Source organism: Gekko japonicus, unplaced genomic scaffold (genome assembly GCF_001447785.1).
Source record: "Gekko japonicus isolate JY-2015 unplaced genomic scaffold, Gekko_japonicus_V1.1 scaffold869, whole genome shotgun sequence".
In the NCBI taxonomy this organism is placed as follows: Eukaryota; Metazoa; Chordata; class Lepidosauria; order Squamata; family Gekkonidae; genus Gekko; species Gekko japonicus.
In genome coordinates, this window is record NW_015173700.1 from 373,600 (window position 1) to 375,371 (window position 1,772).

Genomic DNA, 1,772 nt, shown 5'->3' on the forward strand with positions numbered 1-1,772 from the left:
GCGAGAATAGAACTGCAGCCCCCCCCCCCCCCCCCCCCGTGACTGTTATGGGTTTCTCTCTCTCTCTCTCTCTCTTTACCGTTGAGCCGGACAGTGAACTGCCTCCTCTTGCGGTCGTGCTCCACCTGGATGGGACAGCTCGCCTCCAGGATGTTGAGCGGCACCGCCGCTTGCGCCATGGCTCCAGGTGAAGAAGGTGGCTCCCGCGGGCGCCTCCTTGCGCCTCCCTTCTCTCCCTCTCGTTTGGCGTGTCCGTGGGCTTGGCTCTGCCTTTTGTGAGCGTGGTGTGCCTGCGCTGGAAAGGGAGCCGCCGCGGAGCCAGAGGGATCCGACCGGGCTGGGCTCCCGCGCCTTCTCCTTCTCCTCCTGCCCTGGGGAACTTCAACAAGGAAAGCCGCCGGGGCGAGGACAGCGGAGAGACATCCTAATCTCCCAGCTGAAACTGACACACACACATACACAAACACACAAAAAGGAGCTAGGAAATCAGCTGTGAGCTCACGTGCCAGCCGGCCAGCCAATGGCCTGGCTCCCTTTTTCTGTTTTGATACATTCCATTCGACTCTTAAAGGGACAGGCCTCTTCGGCTTCACTCTGCCCACCCCCCCTCCACTTATTGATTTCTGTTTAGCCCAGCCTTTCGTCGGGACTAACGAGCAGAAGAAAAGTCGAACAAAGTTTGAGTCCGGTGGGCACCTTTGAGGCCAACCAAGTTTAATTTGGGGTCTAAGCTTTCGTGCAGATCCTGAAGAAGTGTGCGTGCACACACAAAAAATGCCCAGAATTAAACTTGGTTTGTCTTAAACGTGACACTGGACTCAAATTTTGTTCTGTTGCTTCAGACCAACAGGGCCACCCACCTGAATCTAATAAAATGTGTGGCAGGGGATGAGCTTTCATGAGTAACTGCGCACTTCTTTTTTTTTATTATTATTTTATAGAAACAAACACAACACAAACATACATACATAAATGGGGGGGGGGGTTTCCATTACATCATTAAACTGTCTAAGTATCTCATACAATTATTTCAGTTATTTATTTTCTATATTTCGCCTTGTATTTTTGTAAAAGTCTTCTGCATGTGATTAAAAACAAAGTTCTTGTTTCCTTCTAGGTTAGTTGCAGGGGTCATTTCCTGCGGGAGCGCAGGAGCGGAGCTCCGGCAGTAAGGAGCCCAGGGGGTGGGCACATGCAACAAGCCCCGCCCCCTGCTCCCAGCAGCCCTCAGAGGAGCAAGAAGAAGCAGCCAGGTAAGTTGCAGAGCCACCCACCGGCCCAAGCTCTCCCTCCTTTGCAAGGCCAGATCTGCATGTCCCCCTCCCCCAATAGCTGTCAATCCAAAACAGTCCAGTGGAGCCTGAGTGGTGGGTGTTGCCTTCTGACACACTTCCGGTGATGTCAGGGTGTGTGGCATATGCAAATAAGTTATGCTAATGAGCTCCTGCACCTCTTTTTCTACGAAATGACCCCTGGTTAGTTGCATGTGTGTATATTTTGTTCATTATATTCTTCAACCCATTTGTAAAATCTTAACCATGTATTTTCAAAGTTTCCTTCAGTTTGTCCTCTCAACAATAAAGTCAGTTTATCCATTTCTGCAGTTTCAAGCTTTTTGTTTATGATTTCTTCTCTTGAAGGTACCTCGTTTCTTCTCCAATACTTAGCGTACAATATTCTTGCAGTTGTCACCACATGTACAATAAGATAGGTATCTTGCTTTTTACAGTTCTCTAGTAATATATTCACTTAGAGTGTCACGAATTTTGTTA

The 1,772-nt window shown here is 49.1% G+C and overlaps 1 protein-coding gene across 1 annotated transcript in view; it reads right to left on the reverse strand.

Moving 5' to 3' along the window:
- Positions 1-472, reverse strand: part of NATD1 (N-acetyltransferase domain containing 1) — a 37,782-nt gene extending 37,310 nt beyond the window's left edge. Inside the window, exon 1 of the mRNA XM_015423238.1 lies at positions 80-472. Coding sequence (XP_015278724.1) covers positions 80-179 — 100 coding nt within the window. The 5' untranslated portion in view covers positions 180-472. The remainder of the gene's footprint in view (positions 1-79) is intronic.
- Between the last annotated feature and the right edge of the window lie 1,300 nt (positions 473-1,772).